Source organism: Cyclopterus lumpus, chromosome 23 (genome assembly GCF_009769545.1).
Source record: "Cyclopterus lumpus isolate fCycLum1 chromosome 23, fCycLum1.pri, whole genome shotgun sequence".
Classification (NCBI taxonomy): Eukaryota; Metazoa; Chordata; class Actinopteri; order Perciformes; family Cyclopteridae; genus Cyclopterus; species Cyclopterus lumpus.
The window spans coordinates 5,367,472-5,386,362 of NC_046988.1; the positions used below are offsets into that span (position 1 = coordinate 5,367,472).

The 18,891-nt window shown below is 42.3% G+C and overlaps 2 protein-coding genes across 2 annotated transcripts; both read right to left on the reverse strand.

Moving 5' to 3' along the window:
• Window positions 1-2,997: 2,997 nt before the first annotated feature.
• On the reverse strand, window positions 2,998-4,989 carry LOC117726390 (calcitonin gene-related peptide 2). Its single transcript, XM_034526638.1, has 4 exons — window positions 4,938-4,989; window positions 3,805-3,900; window positions 3,262-3,396; window positions 2,998-3,172 (listed from the first exon to the last, which is right to left on the reverse strand). The coding sequence occupies exons 2-4, from the start codon at window positions 3,882-3,884 to the stop codon at window positions 2,998-3,000; spliced, it is 390 nt and encodes a 129-aa protein (XP_034382529.1). The 5' UTR covers window positions 3,885-3,900; window positions 4,938-4,989.
• A 4,266-nt stretch (window positions 4,990-9,255) lies between these two features.
• LOC117726504 (solute carrier organic anion transporter family member 1C1-like) lies at window positions 9,256-17,408 on the reverse strand. The gene is made up of 14 exons (XM_034526820.1): window positions 17,307-17,408; window positions 16,306-16,447; window positions 16,022-16,154; window positions 15,821-15,945; window positions 13,792-13,938; window positions 13,275-13,373; window positions 12,532-12,765; window positions 12,197-12,361; window positions 11,248-11,443; window positions 10,947-11,112; window positions 10,564-10,748; window positions 10,160-10,224; window positions 9,913-10,030; window positions 9,256-9,784 (listed from the first exon to the last, which is right to left on the reverse strand). The coding sequence occupies exons 1-14, from the start codon at window positions 17,406-17,408 to the stop codon at window positions 9,256-9,258; spliced, it is 2,406 nt and encodes an 801-aa protein (XP_034382711.1).
• Window positions 17,409-18,891: the final 1,483 nt, after the last annotated feature.

An 18,891-nucleotide genomic window follows, 5' to 3' on the forward strand; every position in this document is an offset into this window, starting at 1 on the left:
GCATCGCTATATCTATCCGCACCGCTATATCCGCGGCGCTATATCCGCGGCGCTATATCCGCGCCGCTTGATCCGCTCCGCTTGATCCGCTCCGCTTGATCCGCTCCGCTTGATCCGCTGCGCTTGATCTGCTGTGCTCCGCTTGATTCGCTCAACTTTATTCGTGCCTCTTCATACACACTTTATTATTTATTATAGCGCCGCTATATTCGCGGCGCTATATTCGCGGCGCTATATTCGCGGCGCTATATTCGCGGCGCTATATTCGCGGCGCTTTATTCACGCCGCTTCATTCACGCCGCTTCATTCACGCCGCTTCATTCACGCCGCTTCATTAGCGGCGCTTCATTTGCGCCGTTATATTCGCGCCGTTATATTCACGTCGTTGTATTCACATCGTTGTATTCACGTCGTTGTATTCACGTCGTTGTATTCACGTCGTTGTATTCACGTCGTTGTATTCACGTCGTTGTATTCACGTCGTTGTATTCGCCCAGCTGTATTCGCGCAGCCATATTCGCGCCGCTTCATTCATGTCATTCGCGCTACTCCGCTTCATTTGCGCTGCTCTGCTTCATTCGCGCCGCTTCATTCACACCGTTTCATTCGCGACGCTTCATTCGTGCCGCTCCGACATTCGTGTCATTGCTGCTATTTGCGTCATTCATATCAAGTAAAGTCTAAAAGAGATTGCTAAACATAACTTTGTCACTAGCATACATTTTGTTTAGTGCCAATCACGTGAATCTGGCGTATAAAAAGTATTGAATCATGACTCTTTTGGTACCCACGCTTCCTGAAGGCAACGTAGTTGAAGCAGGTCCTCAGCCTTCTCTGTGCTGTCACTCATGATGCCACGCCCCTGTAGTTGATACCACGCCCTCCACACCAGATCCCAGCCAAAAGTCTGAACCTGAAACAGAACGATCTGAAAGTGTAAAAAATAACTGTACCTGAAAAAAAGATTTAAACCTGAATAAATAAGATTTGTAACTGTAAAAAACCTGCTACTGAAAAATGAACAGAACTGAATCAACATTATATTTTAACCCAACAAGACTTTTCATACACTTTTTTTTCGAATACATTGTGGAATTTTTCAAAGTTCAAGATTAAAACTTTAATCTTTAGGTGAAAATGTTTTTTTCAAACGAATAAAACAATTGGCCTGGATTTGGCCCCATACTTCTTCTCCTCCTATGCTCCTCTATCACACTGCATACCTGAGTCCTGAGTGTGACCAGCTCTCAGTTTTGGTTGATGAAGATGTGCTGCATCCAACAAGAACTCTGTCTGATCTCAGGTCAAATGGTGGCAGTGAGAAAAGATAATAAATAAATAATAATTACATTAAACCTACCTGATTCTAATCTCCGTGTTTATCAAAAAAGTGGTGGTTCAAAGACACTATATATATATTGGCTTCATTCACTTATTTTACCATTACAGTATTTGGGTGTCAGGTGTATGTACTGTATACATATGTTATCATACATGCACAAGCCAGTGGCATGATTAGGCATGATTGTTGAATGTTCAATATGACAAGGGACATGGATTTGTTGTTTAACTGTCAGACATTGTAAAATAATTAATAAACCGCCAGGAATAATGAAGGCGTTACTTAATAAGTAGGTGAACAGTTAATCTACATTGAAGTGCCGTGGACTTCTGTGGAAGTTTAAACTTCAGCTCCATCTTCATTTCTCTGTCTCTTTCTCCAAAGATTTGAGTCCAAATGAATAGGTAACCGGCAAAGTTTAAACCTGTCTTCGATAACAATAAAGTTCTTATATTTATCTAACCTCTTCCCACTCCTGTAAAATTAGCGTAAAATGCCCATCCAAGGCATACCCAAAGTAAATTGAAAGCTGTTCCCAAAAAGCCTCATTTGAGAAATGTATGGGGAGCTCTTGTAACCTTTGGTGCAACAGTTTTTTTCTGTATACATGTATCCTGTATATTTAGGTTTCTGAAATAAAAAATATAAAGTCCTTGTCTAACAGTTAGCTGTCAGCGCAGAAGAAGTCGGTCTTATCTGGAGCTCCAGGTGGATTATCCTTCTTTCATAAAGTCCCCCTGCGTGTTCTGCACAAACTGCTACAGTACATTTTTGGTCGCACGGTGGAAATATATAAGAGATCACATTAAGACTGCAGCATGCACTGCGCTGAGACACCAATACCTTGTGTTTAGTCTCAAACGCTCTCTGACAATCAATAATGAAGTTATACTACACCAGTGCAATCCTTATCTTCTGTGTTTACCAGTGTTATGATACAGTTCTCAAATCAACGATGTTTTGCATGGAGTTACAAGGTGCTGTCCATGGTGTTGACAGCTGCACTTGGGTCAGTAATGTGCTAATCTGTACAAACACTGTAGTGTAAACAGGACACATTGGGGGTTATCTGTTGAACCCTTTCTTGGTTCGGACCCAAGACTCTTTAGCTCGCTCTTTCCCATTCAGTCCTCATCCCAAGCTGAGCTAGGGATGAGGACTGAATGAGGACTGAGGAGCTGGTTACCAAAATGTAATACAGGCGGAGTACTAACAACTCATAGCTCCTGCATGCATTTGCCATAATATGTCATTTTTAAAATGCAAGAAGATAAAAAAAAATTAAAAAAAACGTTCACAATTTCATTATCAAAATCAACATTTATTTCATATGGCTTTACATCTGTTTTCTTTTATTTATTGTTTTGTTATTCACCTTCATTTATCGTTATATTCACATCATGCCAGTGTGGAACAGCATTAACAGACACATGACAAGCACACAGTCAGAAAAGAAAGAACACACATTAACTTTGATGTTTTAAATTAAAGGCACTGTTTCTTAAAGTTGATCAAATAAACAAGAACACTCTGATCGTAATCATCATCATCGCCACCACCAACAAAGTCACCATTAGTCACGCCATTCTCACAATCACTGTTACATAAGATGTGTGGTTACATCATCAGAGCGCTGGGACGTTCCTCAGTGGGCACTAGAGAGGCAGGAAGCTGGGAGGCTGCAGGAGCTCCCTCTTGCCGTAGGTGCCGGATCCCACGTTGGTGGGTGCGTAGACGGTGCCGATGGTGTTACTGGAGCGGACCAGGAAGTCTGCTAGCCTTTGGGTGACGCAGGTGGCTGTGTTGCATTTTCTTTTCTCTATGTGGTGGCTGGGGATAAGAGAAAGGGCAGAACGTTACAGAAAGAGAGAATGTTTCTTTCCTGTAATAGGGGATTTAATCAACACGGCCGGCGTTACCTGTTCGTCGCTGTGAGCCCCCTCTGCGGTCGTGTAGCAACGAGGCCGAGGAAAGAGTTGGAGATTAGCCCAGGAGCTAACCAGCCGTCTGGGAGACCACTTTCCCGCTCGCTGGATGAGCTGGGACTGAAGTACCTGAGTCAGAGATGGAAAAGGTCCAAAGCGTTTCATGCTGATAGCTGACTATAGCCTCTTCAAAACATCCACTAGTCCCGAGAGCAAGAAGACAAAGTGGGCACTTAGCTTCACACGAGTTGCACAATGAAGCACTTTCCCACACAAAAGCCCAATTGGCTTTCTAGCTCCAGACTTATCAATGCCCTGCTGCTCCTCAGACAGAACATTACAGTGCTACTTGTGACACAATTTCCCTAATATGCAGCTGCTTGTTTGCTGACCTCAGATCTGATACGATCCACAGATTGAAACCTGCCCAGTTGAATTGCTTTACCACTGTTTAAACTCTGCCCCACGAACGTTAGATGAGTCGTTGCACAACCACACCAAAGAGCTCCGTGCTGTGCTTGTGGTGTGTTCGCCTACCTGTAGCTCGGGGCGGCGGTGACGCAGCGCAGCAACACGAGCGGCATGAGTAGAAGCACAGGCACCCTCAGGTGATACATGGTGGAGGGAGATTACCTGGATCAACAAGGAAGGATACAACAAAGTTTGATTTATTATTACGGAGGGCGAGGCAATCCAGAATTCAACTTTTTTAATACAGCTTTATTTCACTACGAAGACCTGGCCAAAAGACAGCATTTACCAATTCATATCATCAGTACATAAGGTCATAACATACATGAAAGTGTGTCATTTCTATATAAGTCCCCATTATTATTTTTTGTAATTCTATACGATCAATAATTCACATACAGTCTAATTTAAAGCTGTGGTCAATGATTCAGTAACAATATGACACCGGCACCTACCAAGCATGAACCACTTCAACACTGATGTTATGAATATCTTCTTGTTGTGTATTAAATATGTATGCATCTAGCAACTGACAATTTATCTGCCAATTGTTTCCTTAATTATTTGACTAATACTATTATCACATATGAAAAAGAAAAGCAAATTGCAAATCCGCACAACTGAGAAGCTGGAACCAGATAATATTTAGGATGTTCGCTTGAAAAATTATGATGATTTTAATTATCAAAGTAGTTTCCATTTTTTTCTGTCTATTGATTTTCATATATATATATATATATATATATATATATATATATATATATATATATATATATATATATATATATATGTTGCATACATTACATTCAGTGTTTTTACCTCATTGAAATATTGAAACTTTAATATAATATTTTGTACATAATATTTCTGAGTAAAACGTGTATTTATATTGATATATTTGATGGTTTTTGATACATCCTTACATTAAAATAGTAAATCCCATTTTTTTCAGAATTATTTCATGCACAATTCCTTTTAATGCAACAAGACCTGCTTAGTTTCTTACCACTGAATCATTTTTAACCTTGAATTAAAAACACCAGAAGAGATTTAGCAACATTTCTTATTTAAACCAACAAAAAAAAAAACTATTGTTCATTTCCTGTAGCACCCCATCTGTGTATATACACACAATAATTAGACTCAGCCACAGGTCCTAAAAGACACACTGTAAATAGTAAGTAAGTCAGAGTACTTACTTTCTGTTGTGTCAGCCAGTAGCCAGCAGATCCCAGTCTGTCACTGGAGCACTCCAGGGTTTGTCAGACTGTCACACAAACCAACTCCAGCAGTTATAGGCTCATCGCTCAAACCACTTGTGACATCAGCTCTGTCCAAATATAGCCTTGCATTTTCATTTACACAGGATGGGGATGGGGATGGGGAGGACGAGGAGGTGGGGGTGCACAGGGGTGTCGAGATCCAACAGGGTTCTTATATACGCCCTACGCACACTCAGCTGTACCTTAATGTACACTTTTAAACCTGTGAACACGCAGACCAATGCTAATTTCCCCAGCACACACACACACACACGCACACACACATCTTCGCACGTCACCATCCTCATCATCACCCTCGTCATCAGCCTCCGTGATGGGACCGACTCGCCACAAACCCACACCAGGGACGGGAAAGTTGTCTTCCCATTTATCTTGAGACATGTAATGAAGTTTTGGGTCACCAAACTCTGGCCTGGCCTCTGCCTCCCTATGGGCTTCATCGACGATGAATTATAAATGGGAAGATGAATTATCGTTAATAATGAATGCCGTCTCATTATTTTGACGGGACACGTCACAAACATGTGAGGAAGTACCAATTAAGGAAGTAATGCTAAAACCTGTGTGTAGCACTTGACGCATGTGACCTGGAAATCAGACTAGTTGGCAATTACATCAGCAGCCACCTGTCTATGCAATAGTTTCCCGCAAACTTAGTTTGAAATAAAAAGTATTTTTCTTGTGAATTAATCCCCTGACCCCACAGTTTCTCTCAGCTCTATGTTGCGTTTTAGCATCCTCTCGTTGAATGTTTTTTAACGGTCCTCACCTTTACTCTTTTGGCTGAATCAGCACTCTCATCTTTTTCGTAAAACTGACTGAGGTTAGCAACTATCTGGTGAACTTGGTGAAGCATCAAGCCTTTGAAAAAAACCCAGATCTTTCCCTCAGGTGTCAACGATTATCATAAATAGAGCTAAAAGAGTATGAATATTGGATAATATTCCAATTGTCAGACGACTCCAGATGAATTCTAATGTTGCTCTGTGTCTTTCGGATGCGTAAATAACTGTCCGCTAACAAGTTAGCCATATTAACTTAAACGGTGATGTCAGTGTTTGTGTTTACAGGCGGTCACTGCTGCCCCCATGTGGCCGAAAGGAATTGCAGGTGAAATATCTGATATAAAAAGATATTTACGACTAATGTCGGAATAAAATCCTGAGAGGTTTTCAATAGTTGTGGCCTCAAAAGTTTGATGTAAAGTGGTAATAAAAGTATTTTTCTCATTTTGACATTCCATTAAGGTCAAACATGTTTAATATAATTTAACGTTTTTAGTCTCGGCTCACACAGATATATAAGTCCAATGACTCCTATCTCTCCAGGTGTGTTTTATTTACTCGCACTCCACAAAAGCTCCTCTTTGATGTGTTCCATGCGAGCACGGTGGGAAATAATGTTACTAAACTCTGACCGGTGCATGGACATCAACTTTTGCCATGAGCCACGCTTGGCCACCCCTCTGATGACAACAATGGTTCACAAAGCCTTCAGTTCACTTTCTGACTGTTGTAAAACATAAACCCTGCTACATGGGAGCTGATGTGCTTTCAACTGAAACAGGGCTTTGTTTGGATGAAATCATTATGTATTTTTAGGACAGATAGTGTAGGAGCAGTCGTAAAAGTGCAATTATCAGAGAATGCAACCACATTACATTTAAAATGACTACCGGTACTATGTTTCTGACGTTCATCCCACAGCCTCGGTGAGGAGATGCCACCACAGGCTGCAAGCTGCTGGTAAGTGATGGTTTCTTTATCACACCATGGAGAGAGATGTAGTGCAGTCCTAATGGACATTTAACACCCCCAAACCCACCGAGGTCCAATGAACACCTCCTTGTGTTTCCTGTAAACCTCTCAAGAAAACCTGCGGTAACTACACACACACGCACGCACGCACACGCACGCACGCACACGCACACGCACGCACACGCACGCACGCACACACGCACGCACGCACGCACACACCAATGCACGCACTCACACACACGCACGCACACACACACCCACGCACGCACACACGCACGCACGCACACACACACCCACGCACGCACACACGCACACACGCGCACACACACACACACACACACACACACACACACTCGCACGCACGCACGCACACACACACACACACAAAGAGAGAGAGAGAGAGACAGGATATTTTATCCAGGTGTATCCACTTTTGTATATTATATTGTTTGCATGTAAACTATATGGTGAAGTTATAACTTGAATTATTCAACTCATACTTGTTATTTCCACGCAGATTTCTGCAGCACTTATAACAAACAATGTAACTACTTTAAGATGATAGTAATGGTGTTTATAATAGGCTGTATACTGTACAACCGATTTGTATTAATGCAATTATATCCTGTGCCATTGGCATATAAATAACCTATTAAATATTCATCTACTCTGGTGGATATGTGCAGGGTGTTTAGAAAGGTTAATGTGCACAATCTTCAAACAAAGGACGGGGTGGAGGGAAAGACAGAAGACAGAGAAAGAGAGAGATTGAAGAAAGTGGGTGTTATGTAGGATTGTACGTCTATTTTTTAAGCAGTCTGGGGAACCAAGTCTTTTGTATAGAGCTGTTTTCTTATTCCTCGGATTACTTTGGTATTCTGAGGAGTGGCGGCTCAATTTCCTGCTCCCGTCGCAGAGAGAAAGCCACTATTACCTCAACTGACCCTCAGTGTACAGAAAGCTGAGGGATCTTTAAGGTATCGCACATTCTTCGCCAATTCTTATTTCCTCAATAGAGCAGCTATTTCCATTACATTCAGTGCAGAGATTCGGGCTTGGAAGCTTTAATACATACGGCTTTATTAGTATTCCTCCAGCGATGTTGAGAGGGATCAGGAGTCACAGGGGAGTGATGAGTAGATAAGTAGCCAGTGACAGTAAAGGTAATGGTGCCGTGGCCTCTGAGAAAGACAGTTCATGTTCATTATTGTTGACTGGGGACATGTCTGTCCACTACTGCATGAGGTACTACTTCAACGACAGATATGCACGTGCATGTGCATGTGCATGTGCAGTACCTACAAACTCTAATTCACAGTCGCAGAGATCTTGGTGTAAAAACAGCCTAAATGTTTAGCAAAGAGAGACCTCGAACGCCTCATATGCATGTAACCAGTTAGTGTGTGTTTGTGTGTGTGTGTGTGGGGTCTCTTTCTGACCCATGATGCATATAGATACTCAAATATGCGGATAACGTCATTGACACCTACCTGTACAGGGAAAACAAATGAATGACTGCGTGGTCAGAAATGTTAGTGGTTTGTTGTTTTGTCTGATTAATATTGCTCATACTTTTCCTCCAGCCTAATTATACCACTGAGGTCTCCTTCGATATTAATGTACTCTGAGTTTTCTATTCATGATTGTTGAAATGCAGTTCTGTAATTTAAGCGACATGAGACGTGTCTACACAAACAAATCCCTCAGGAGTTGTTGGGGAGCCAAACCAGAGTGATCACGTTCCCTAAAAGGGACCAAGAACACGACTCCAAATGAAATCTGATGCTGTCTTCTTAAGGTGTAAATAAGCCACGCTTTGCTATCACATATTCAACTTTATAAGGTGAATATGTCAGTATTTTATTTACAGCTTGTTGCGTTGTCCCCAAGTGGCCAAAAAATCAATTACTGCATGTTTAATTAACAATGACATATACGTTTTAAATCAGTTTTCACTTTTAGCACATAAGGAAGGAGGAAGGAACATAATTTTCACATTATTTGTGTCCACAGCATGACATTGTGTGAACATGAAGTTATTGAAAATAATATCACACATCTTGGGATTTATTCAATGACATAAAAAAAAAAATTTGGCCCAAAGGTTTACGCCATAAACCGATTTTCAGCCTGGCCTTGCAGGGCTGCTATTTGCATATCATGTGCATACACAAGTCAATATTTGGTCAATGTGCACATCCAGTGCTCTTCTATTTTTATACCAGGTACTGTACTATGTTTCTCCAGCTTTGTAACTGATGACTGGTAACCCAATTCCTCTTTAGGATGAAGTGTAATATAACAGCTCTACACCGAAATAAAAGAGGAACAAACACTGTTAGCATCGGTCATTGTATAGCCCAGGGAGAAAAGCCTTTCCTCTTGACAAACCAAGTAAAAGTGACTTTGGGCCAAACTCAGTTACATTCCTAGAATGGACTCAGAAGGTCTTATTTGAGAGCACATTGGTGGACATCTTAGTTTTGAATGCCGTCCGTTTGTGTTGTTTCTGTCTCGAACACGTTATCATCTGTGAGATGGTCCTCTTTTTCCACCTGTGCGTCCGTCTCCTTGCAAACCTCGTCTTTTCCCTCTTTCACCTCCTCCTCTGACTTCAGCCCGCCTATCTCCGTCTTTGCTTCCTCACTAGGAGGAGTGAATTCAACAGTGGTCTCTGTCAGGGGTTTGAGCTGTTGCGTCTCCCCGGAGTTATTTGAGGAACTGAGTCGGCCAATTTGTGGGAGCTGCACTATTCTGTGAATCTCCTCTCCCTCCTCCAGTTCTGTTGCGAAACTTATCCAAACTTCGGGAGGTTTAGGGGGGCCGGGATCGTCCTCGGTGGGTTTTGATGCGGTTCGAAGGTCAATTCCCTCTGAAGCTTTTCTATTCGACGTTTGTGTTTCTCGCTCCGGCTCACGAAACTGTCGTCTGAGGAGGACGATGACGGCAATGATGAAGAAATACGAGGATCCACTGAGACTAGTGATCAGACCCAGGAAGATGATCCTGAAAGTGGAGACAATAGATGAACGGAGGGCAACACAGGGAAGAAATCCTTATTGCTCTGGTGTCTAACGTGGTGATGAAACACTTTTTGCACATCTATATTTTCACATTTGCAGCCCGAGGCGTACCTGTACATATTAGAGTCATAAATGCGACATGCCCCTCTGCCCCCGCACTTCTTGATTGACCACTTCAGGCAAGTTGAATCAATCAGGGCTCCGAAATACACGGGTGCAGGAAGTCCACCTACAGACAAGGCATCAAATATCAATTAATCTATCTAATTTTGGGACCTATCAGAAACTATTCCGATTGGAAGATGGTTAAGCAAAACAAAAACAATTTGCACTTGAAACTGGAAGTAATGAAACTTACCAAGAGTCCGAGTTACTAAGGCCTGGATACCAAGTGCAAGGGATTTTAGATCTGGTGAGATGCATCTGTAATTACAAATGAACACTGGGTAATTTGTAATGATCTTTTTCGTATAGAAAGTTGCTACGACAGGCAGTGTCTTTAAATAAATAGTTTTGCTGAGCGTTAGATGAGAAGATAGAGAGTTAGATGTCGCCATAATGAAGCTAAATATGTTGGCACATTCAGAAATGTTGAACAATGTGTTGCATAGGACTGACTGGTGACATTAGGCATTTAATTTGATTAACCTTATGAAAACGATTTTCACCCCAGACTCGCTTGGACTCAGATCATAAGAATGATAAACATCATACAGCACAAATATTCCCAATTGTCATGAGTTCCTTCTCGGGCGCACAGACCGTATGATGACCATGTAGCCAGGTGTAGCTCCCAGAGAGTTGATGAAGGAGCTGAGAACAGATACAGCCATGTAGGAGGTGAAACTGCGGCCGCAGTCCATGGCGTGAGGACACTGGCCCAGCCTCACGGACCTGCTGCTGCCTGCTGGGAAGGAGGCGGACACACAGCTGCAGTTGTTGAAGACCTGGGAAAGAGAGAGAAACTGCAATGTAGATCACTTCTTTGGGATGAGGGTTTGAGGGTTACATAGTATTTCTGATGAAAGACGTCTAATCGAACATCTCAAGGGATTTTTAAGGGTGATGATTCTTTCAAAGAATTCCTAAAGAGATCCTATATCTGTCAGCGCTGTATGTTTGTGCATCCACGTGTGCAGTCCTACCGTGTTCTTGCCGTATCCACTGGAGCTGAGGCAGCCGGCCATACATGGAGAGATGTAGGTGATGCCGCTGTCGGAGCACACGGGGTCCCACTCCTCTGCTGAACACGAGCAGTCTCTGTTACACTCTGAGAAGAGCATGTCTCTGTCAGATGATACACTCTGCGTCCTGCAGGGCACAGAGGGTTTATATTGTGTAAAAGCTGCAGGTTATTGCATTCTGAGGCTGTGAGAAGAGTTTATCTGGTAGGTTATGTTGGTTTGTTAACGCTGCGGTTGTCTCCACAACACCCTCAGCACTGACCCGTTGTATGAGATGGTGAGCCCGGCCATGGGAATGTTATCACACTTGGTTCCAAACTGCAGCAGCAGAAGGAGGTATGCCATGAAGGATGTGGCAAAAGAGAGCTGAGCTCCTGACACCAAGCTCAGCTTATACCTCTTCATCAGCAGCCCTCCCAGGAAGATCCCCACTGCTACCGCTGGCAGGTTCAACATACCTGGAAGAAAAACACGAGGGGGTCTGGACACTGGAAGGCCCTTTTTACAGGAAGTATCTCACTATCAGACACCCGTTTGGACCCAAACTATATTTCACTCATTAATATTTTGAAAAACAAAATAATGAAATTGGAGAAATACACTTATTTGCTTTCTTGCTGATAGCTGCATGGGAAGAATGATACCGCTCTCATGTCTGTACGCTCAATAAGAAGCAACAGCCTGGGGACCGTTAGCTTGTGTTAATATCAAGACTGGAAGCAGCAAGCCCTCCAAAGGTAAATACAAATGTCCAAGAGCACCTCTGACCTGTGAAGTTCACTGGTTAACTTCTTGTTTATGCAAAAATGTTAATGGGAAAAAAGACTAGCTAGCTAGCTGTAGCTGTTTCCAGTCTTTATGCTAACTGGTTCTGGCTCACGCTCTACATTTAGCATCGAGATATGATGACGTCTGTTGTAACGTCTAAAAAGACACCAAACAAATCTTCCGAAGCGTCGAACGACTCCAAATCGAAAGCTTGAATTCATAACCAATAAAGTGTCCTCTTGCTCAATTCATTACTTCCTTGGTCTGCATGCCGCGTAGCTCAAGGTGGCTAAAGTTAGCTACTTTGCTTTGCATATGATAGATGTTGTTGTGCACCTGACATTTGTGACTCAATCTACTTTATGGCCCATATCCCCTTTTTTCTACTGTTAAACTACATTTTAGTATTTCCCATTTTCCCATCAATCTAATTCACATTTTACCAATAAGGAAGTTTGCTCTGGATGCGGACTGTCCAAACTGTTGCTCCATGTATTTGGCTTTAAAGGTGAACAGGCCGATAAAAGAGTTGAACTTCAGGATGCTCCCACAAAGGAGCAGAAAGTAGGAAGGAGTTCCCAACAGGCGCTTCAGTGAGGGAACAAAACCTGTGGAAGGACAGCCAGTAAGAAAAGGCTACAAGCAATGCCTATAAACCTGCACACATGCTGTAATTTATTAAAGTACCAAATAAGTACTAAATATGTAAATGTATCTAGGAATGCAATGCCGCGTCATCGATGCTCTGTTGTGGGAGGAGGAAGAGGATCGGCTCAACCTTTAGCGATGTCGGTCAGCTTGAGGTTGTGATTGTTGTTGGGAACATCCTCCGTCCCATCGAGGGTGTCACGGCCGGGAGTTGGTTTGCCCTTATCTCCCTCCTGATTTGGCAGCGAGCGGGGCAGGAACCAGAAGGGAATGCTGGAGAGGAGGAGGAGGACGGAGGACACCATGAAGCCCATCCACCAGGCGCCCACCCAGCGGGCATCTTTCGGAGTGATGGTCACACTTTCTTGATGCCGGAAAAGAGCATTTGAGTGAGAAGCAGGAAGCTGATGCGTGTTTAATTTTTCACTTTTATTTGGGATTTCAACCGGTCACTTCTGTAAAGGGTACATCGTATTTTAATTTGTAAAGGGATTGGACACTGTTTAGCGACACTTAGGTGGACTGATTGAGTTGTGGCGACAAATACATTATTGATTTGACTTTTTCTACGCATGAGAGTCAACAATTCCTCACACGGACACTCAGAAGAGACCTCACTAACCTGTTCTGACAAGTCTATTGTTATTAGAGTGTGACCGAACCTTTGCACCTTGAGCAGCAGGCTGATCAAAATCATCTGAACCAAAGCTCATGCCAGTCACCATGTCTCTTCTGTCAAAAACATGACATTTTAGCAGAAAAGCGCCCGTCTACACAGAGGGCGTTTCAGTTTTATTGCTCTCTTTTAGAGTGAAGACTAACCTTAACTGACGATGATACATATGTCTTGCAGAACAAATGCATTACACTTACCAATATTAACATATCCAATGTCAACATATAGTTTGGCACAATAGGAGCCCAGGAGGAAACCAAACATGGGGCCCAGGAGAGTGATGGTCTGGAGACATGCTGCAAATCACAAACCAATCAGTAGACTGATATTTTGTACGATGTGGTCTGGAAAAAAGGAATTTAAAGAGAACTCCATTGGGACTAGATATGGTAAGAGTTAAGAATACCAGGATACACTTGACTAGACTATACCTTCATTCTATGAGTATGTTTTATATGTGTCAACCTCCGGGTCTTAAAAGTGAAGCCAAAGAAACATGCATTCTTTCAAATGGCCATCAGGGGGCGACTCCTCTGGTTGCAAATAAACGTTTATTAACAAAAAATGTCTTATTCAGCATTCAGTTGTAAATTTAAATGAAGACCGACAAAAAACAAGAACTGAAGGGCTCAAAAACATAGTCCACAACCCAATGGGTAGTGTCACAGTAACTACGGCAGTTTGAACCCTTTAAAATGAGCAAAGATATCTTACCGATGTAGAAGGGTGAATTTTCCGCTCTCGCAAAGTCGTCGATGTAAGAAATGCCCAGAGGTGTGACCGGGGTTTCTCCGATCCCTCGCAGAGCGTTCCCCAGGAACACATAGATCCACATGTTGGAACCAGACTCTCCCTCACAGGCTCCATAAAGACACGCACAATAGGAAAGCATGATATGGATTTTGTTGCAGATGTCTGATAAACAGCCATTTTCATGGACACAGCTATCACTGATGCATTGTTAAAGATTATAATTATGATATTTTAAAATGTTTCAAATCATAGTTCAAACCACCACATGTATCTGCATGCATGTTTGTCTGTGTGTGTGTGTGTGTGTGTGTGTGTGTGTGTGTGGGTAACATCACTGTTCAGGGATTCGATTGATAATTTTGTTTCTAAAAGAAGACTTTGATGCATGTGTATCAAAAGCTCCCTCCTATTCACAAGTAAATGAGAAAGAGAAAATAAAGTCTCATACCAGATGTATGAATACAATGTGCTGCTCATTCAATGTCAATGTAATAGGATGCGGCGCGAAGCTTGCGTACCACTGCATTGTATGTGACTTCCACATTCTTTCTAAATACATCTCATCCGAGTGGCTGGACAGGATCAATACATTGCATTTTGTGGGTCCATGACAAGAATGAGAACGTGCTTAACAGCATTCCAACAATTAATTATGGCTCCACAATAGAAGGACTGACGGATACGTAAGCAGATATGTGACCATATGAATTTATTAGCATTAATATTACAGATATCTGCCTTTCAGCCTAGTTTTTCTGTCTATTTTCCAGCATTCAGCTCTTGTTGGCTTGCTCTGCGGTCCACATACTTTATGACTTCAGCTGCTACAGTTTCTGTAGTTTGTAGACAGCACGGGAGGTGAGCGGCTTTGAAGGTCAGACCAGGATCAGTGCATTCCAGGGATGGTTGAAAGAGAGCCAGGGCTTTTGAACCAGGTTTCATGTTAAGGCAGTCTCTCTGTATGAGCTACGGGTGAGGTTGATTTTGTGCACGTTTTTGTTCAAGTAGTGGACATTATATAGTTAGGTATAGTCAGATATTTTACTTTGCATTTATTGATGTAACAAGAATATTCAGCCCCGCCAACAGCGTTTCAGACACAACTACAGATGTCAACCTCGTGGTGGAAAAAGAAAAGTCGGAGGATCACCAAAGTCTAATCAGCTGATGTAAATGTTTTCATCAACTTTAATCAATGTAGGATTGGTTCATAATTGCAACAACATTGGGTGTTCCAACTAAGAAGTGCAATTTATTAGAAATATGCGTAAGCCATATTCAAGTTTTTATATGTATATATATTTTTTATCATCACGGGTCATTTAAAAACAGGCAGCGGGTCACAGTTTGGCCACCCCTGCAACCGTTCGAGATGAGCCCCTCCTGATCAGAATCGATCACTGGCGATTGCTGCACAGTGCATGCCGGTTAGATATGTGTCGGCAGTTTTTAGAGCCTGATTGAAGAGCTGATTTGCTCTTAGATTTGACAACAAACACCACGTTTTGTAGAAAATCCTATTTTTCTGTGTAGTTGTAATACTTAACGCTCAATTGTTAACTATTAGTCCCATGTTGTGCAATGAAGGTTTAATCTAAAAACATATATTATTGTGTCTGATTGATAATAAAGCTTATTTATATAACACTTTTCACAGGCAGATATAAAAAATATATATATATATAATGCCAGATACACGCACATCTCTACATAAATACATATTTAAAACACTGAACGAGGTCTTTAAACTACAAGTCGCCTTACTAACAGGAAGTCACTGCTTCTACAACTTCCTGTTTATTCTTTGAATGCAGCTGACAACCTGACCGACCTGAGCAGTTTTCTTTTTCAATGGCCCGCGCTGCTGCCGCCTGCTCTCGTGCACTTTCCAGGTGAGGCGCAGTTGACCTGGAACGAGTCTATTGTTTACTCGCACCTATGTGTACCTGTAAGCCCATTTCCATCCTTGTTATATAGCCCACAGTCTTACTTTTGTTGTCTTCCACAGAGGGCTCGATCTGAATTTCCAGTACTTCTATTTTTAGAGGATCCACACAGGCGGCGATGTTCACACTGTCATTCTGGAACACTTGAATGATTGTGTTGTACTTGTAGCTGTGAAAAGCACAATGAGACATTAAACCAACTCATTTGGAGCTCTTCTAAAAGTCGGACGCTTGTTGGCATTTACCGTCCCATGAAGAAGTGTGTCAGGCCGGTGAGGAAGGCCCCGACAGCCATGACGAAACAGCCCACAGCAATGAGTCTGGGCCGATGTAGCTTGGCCCCAAAATGGCTGACCACAGCAAGAAACAACAAGTTGCCTACCTCCAAGAAAGAGAAACCAAGAGGGCAGAGGAAAAAGACACTTAGACACTTAGAGAATCATCAGCTGTAAAGTTAAAGAGAAGAAGTGGAAGTAAGACTTCATCAGATGCACAAAGGATGAAGGTCAAATCAAAGGAGAGACGGTACCCATCTCAAAACTGCCATCGATGAGTCCAACGTGTGTGCTGGAGAGGTCGAATCGCCTCTCAATCTGAGTGATGGAGCTCTTCATGTAGGTTCCTGCCAGAGCCTTTGAGAAGCAGGCGAAGGACAGCGCCATAATAAACAACTAGAAAACAACAAGAGAAAATACAAGTCATCAAAAAGCCAAACTGTATAGTTTAAATGAAAGGTTTTCTGTAATTAACGACATGCAACAGCAGCAACATGTGTAAACTTGACCTTTTGATTCATTGTTCTATAAATACTGATTATAGGCACTTTAACAATAATCTTCCAACTAACAAAAGCTTAACTGTTTCTGCGTCCACAGCCTTTGGTTTTAACTCTGTGTGTGGGCCCCCTGGAGTCCCTTTATTTCTGAATTAATTCCCATCTGTCATAACTGCAATTCTCCTGTGATGCTATGTACATTTCATATCAGGCTGTTTAGTTTTAGTTTTGCAGACGTTTTCATTTTCATGCTCTAAATTCTCTTGAAAATCTTAATTAGAGCTAAACATAAAAAAGGACAGAGCTAATAGGAACCACGGGGGCTACGAATGGAAAAGGTCTTGGACAAGATTGTAGAAAAGATGCGTTTTGGGGAAATTGCTCGATTTCCTTTGCAATCAGGCAAGGCTGAGCTGTGGTCTGATACTGAAATGTTGAGTAGAAATGTCAATCAATGTCAAGATTGAAACAAAAAACATAGAAGCAGCTCTTGGCTTGATTTCACATACTTTGGGGGAAAGCAAAGGTTCAATTGACCAAGAACTGATGATGTGCGACTCACAATTTAAGCATTTGTCCATCTATCCATTATCTACACGCTCGTATTGCTTTGAAGGGGCAGTGCTAACACTGCGCTGCTTTTTGGGCTTTTTAACTGAATGTCTTAATTTACTGCATCAACAGCTTCAGCCCACAAGGAAGGGCAGAATTACAAGCAACCAGGCGAGCAGTGTGATTACGGATGGCTTTAGTACTTTGAGAGTGGAGATGCCGGGGCGTTTTCTGCTCCCCTGATTGGGGTCACACAGAGCCTGCTGGCTGGTCATCTTGTCTCCGTCCTCTGCTGCTTCCTCCATCTTACACTCGACAGGTGTGTGTGCCGGTCAGTCTACCTGCCCTCAGTCCACTGCAAGAAAAGCTGACATACACTGTGGATAGACAATAAAAGAAAGACGTCAGACTAAAGATAAGAATTTACTACTTAATACTATATTCATATGAGTCATGTGTAACAGCTTATATTACCTCTAGTATGTAAAGTGAATGGCAGAACCTACTTAGAGGTACAGTTCAACATCTTGGAAAATTAATTTATTCTATTTCTTGCTGACTAAATAAATATGTAGCTGGAGCCAGGGAGCCTGTTAGCCTAGCTTAGCATAAACACTGGAAACAGGGGGAAACAGCTAGCCTGGTTCTGTCCAACGGTCAGCACCTCGCAAGCTTTTTCTTCTTCTTTCTAGCCTTTATGCTAAGCTATGATAACAAGCTGCTAGCTGTAGCTGCATATTTATCAATTAATGAGAGTGGGTATTAATCCTAAATGTAATACTGTGTTCCATTTGAACTGAGAAGGCAGAGTCAGGGGGTGTCGACTTGGACAAACCCACCAACCCTGACCTCAAAATCTAAGATGGCTGCTCCACACATCAACAGCAAAAGAAATGCGGTAGTGATATGTTGTTTATTAGCATATTTGTGTTATTTGTGTTTCATTCAGTCGGTCGTAATTTGTAAAGTTTAAAGTGCATTGAGTACCATTTAAAGTGCTATACAAATGAAATGTATTATTTGTAATTTTATTAATATTATTATTATTATTATTATTGAACTGGCAGGATCAAACCCCTCTAAGCTTTCTGACTTGTACTGGAACGCAGTCAACTCTGGTGTGATGTCTTTCCTGGCCCTGCCTCTCAATTGTGAGTCATTGCACATAACTCTTACATTCTGTATATTTAGATGCATTAATAGTATACATCATATTTAATGGCATCAGACAAAAGTTCAAAAAGAGAAAACAGAGCAACTGTGCGGGTACCTGCATGCGTAAACTCCACCGACGAGGCATCCACTCCACACAATCCTGTCAGCTCAGTTACCGTCAGGGGCTGCAGGTGGAATCCATGTCCTCTAGGAAAGTTGAGAAGGGGGGACCTGACATGAAGTCAACACAATCAACCAGTTTGATTGTTTTCACTTCTTAACTCTTATATAAACCTTCCTCAGGTTTAGTTTAAAACTACAACTCAAAGAGCATCACGATGCAAAATCTAAGGCAACTGAGGAAGTTCACTGAAACACAGAGTGCATCTCCAGGTCTCTCTTCTTCTGCTCCTCTTTATTAAGCAGCCATGTGTCTATCCTCCCACTGAGAGGAGGAAAGCCTGCTCTCCCCGAGCTCCTCTTCTCCTGTGCGAGGGCAGTGCAGTTACTTGGAACCGGGAGGACAAAAGGCCTCACACATTTTTATTCCACACACAAGCCAGCCAGCCAGTCCGGGAGGGGGACCGCAACAAGAGGACAGGAAGGGGGGGTAGCGGGGAGACAGATTAGTAA

What these genes read in the sequence shown, in the direction of transcription:
- LOC117726504 (XM_034526820.1), bottom strand. Translation starts at nt 17,408, where the DNA reads ATGGAGGAAGCAGCAGAGGACGGAGACAAGATGACCAGCCAGCAGGCT. An exon ending in ACACACTTCTTCATGGGACG is followed by an intron (nt 15,946 to 16,021) that starts GTAAATGCCAAC and finishes TGCTTTTCACAG; the next exon opens with CTACAAGTACAACACAATCA. An exon ending in CAGAGCAAACTTCCTTATTG is followed by an intron (nt 11,444 to 12,196) that starts GTAAAATGTGAA and finishes TTTTTCTTCCAG; the next exon opens with GTATGTTGAACCTGCCAGCG.
- LOC117726390 (XM_034526638.1), bottom strand. Translation starts at nt 3,884, where the DNA reads ATGTATCACCTGAGGGTGCCTGTGCTTCTACTCATGCCGCTCGTGTTG. An exon ending in ACCGCCGCCCCGAGCTACAG is followed by an intron (nt 3,397 to 3,804) that starts GTAGGCGAACAC and finishes TCTCTGACTCAG; the next exon opens with GTACTTCAGTCCCAGCTCAT. An exon ending in GGGCTCACAGCGACGAACAG is followed by an intron (nt 3,173 to 3,261) that starts GTAACGCCGGCC and finishes TCTTATCCCCAG; the next exon opens with CCACCACATAGAGAAAAGAA.